This window comes from Lepus europaeus, chromosome 12 (assembly GCF_033115175.1).
Source record: "Lepus europaeus isolate LE1 chromosome 12, mLepTim1.pri, whole genome shotgun sequence".
In the NCBI taxonomy this organism is placed as follows: Eukaryota; Metazoa; Chordata; class Mammalia; order Lagomorpha; family Leporidae; genus Lepus; species Lepus europaeus.
Genome location: NC_084838.1, coordinates 42,052,005 through 42,053,621, shown reverse-complemented (window position 1 = coordinate 42,053,621; position 1,617 = coordinate 42,052,005). Strand labels below are relative to the sequence as shown.

General features: G+C 54.9%; 1 protein-coding gene across 1 annotated transcript; it reads left to right on the top strand.

Annotated features, from left to right (window-relative positions):
• Nucleotides 1-401: 401 nt before the first annotated feature.
• Nucleotides 402-1,109, top strand: TMEM215 (transmembrane protein 215). The gene has a single exon (XM_062206999.1). It carries the CDS (start codon nucleotides 402-404, stop codon nucleotides 1,107-1,109), a length of 708 nt encoding a protein of 235 aa, XP_062062983.1.
• Nucleotides 1,110-1,617: the final 508 nt, after the last annotated feature.

Here is a 1,617-nt window from a genome sequence, read left to right as displayed (position 1 = left end):
CTGCCAGAACCCGGGGAGCGCACACACGGGGCAGAGGTGGTGCAGGTTCCGAAGGAGACTCTGCCCGGCTGCTTTCCCTTCTCCCGGAAGCCGCCAGGAGCTCAGGTACCTCGGGGACCCCCGTCGGCACGTGCATTTTTTTTGGGGGGGGGTGGACTTCCACAGCGAGAGAGGGAAGTGAGGGAGAGAAAGGAAAGAGACAGAAATGCCAAGGAACCATGAGAGAGACTGGGGGAGACAAGGGGAGAGTCCGAAGCAAAGAGCAAGAAGGAGGCAGAGTTGGTGGGTGGAAACTTAACTTAGATTTTTTTTTTTTAACCCACTGTGGTTTCCGCTCTGACAGAAGAGAGGAAGCCCGCTCCCTGGCCAGCAAGCTGCCCCCAACCTGGATGGAGTGAAAGATGCGGCCCGATGACATTAACCCAAGGACTGGGCTGGTGGTGGCCCTGGTCAGTGTCTTCCTGGTCTTTGGTTTCATGTTCACTGTCTCTGGGATGAAGGGCGAGACGCTGGGGAACATCCCCCTTCTGGCCATCGGGCCGGCCATCTGCCTACCAGGCATTGCAGCCATTGCCCTGGCCAGGAAAACCGAGGGGTGCACTAAGTGGCCCGAGAACGAGCTGCTGTGGGTGCGCAAACTGCCCTGCTTCCGGAAGCACAAGGACAAGGAGGTGGTGGAACTGCTGAGGACCCCTTCAGACCTGGAGTCCGGCAAGGGGAGCTCCGATGAGCTGGCCAAGAAGGGGGGCCTCCGGGGGAAGCCGCTCCCCCAGGGGCAGAGTGAGGTGCCCATGGCCAGCTCCATCACTACCCCTACACCCACAGAGGAGGGGGAATGCCAGAGTCTGGTCCAGAGTGGGCATCGGGAGGAGACATCCAGATACCTGGATGGCTACTGTCCCTCAGGCAGTTCCCTCGCCTACAGTGCCTTGGACGTCAAGGGCTCAGCCTGGGACAGATCCAACTGCCCGGAGCCGGAGGACAGCATCTTCTTTGTGCCCCAGGACAGTATCATCGTTTGCTCCTACAAGCAGAACAGCCCCTATGACAGATACTGTTGTTACATCAATCAGAGCCAAGGCAGGTGGGACCATGAGACCATAGTCTAAGCTTTGCATACCAGGGCTGCCGTGCTGATAAACATGACAACAGCCAGCTACCAACGGAAGGAGACTGCTCTGCTCCAACAGCCTTCAGGCTGTTAGAAACGGACCTGGTATGTGATGGGTGTGCAAACCTCTGGTGCCTGAGAGGCATGTATGGATATAGGCATTTTGGAGAAGGCTGATGAGGGGAAGGATGCTGGGGAGGGCAGGAAGCACTTGGATTGCATCTTCACAGACTGAAACAATGTTGACTGTTTTGTAAAATAACAGACAGAGTGCCTAACTCTGGAGTGGGCTGCAGATGCAGGCATCAGAGGAACCCAGGGATACTGAGCTGCTTTGTCTGAAGAAACCAAAAGAAAAAAGTCAGTGCTCCATTATATGAAATCAGCTCTATCTGGCGAAAAGCTTTTCACACCTTGTGTTGACTGATTTAAAAAAAAAAATCAAAACAGAATAGTCAGATCCCCCTTAGAAGGGATCATTTTTGAGAAAGGGGGAATTAAAGACA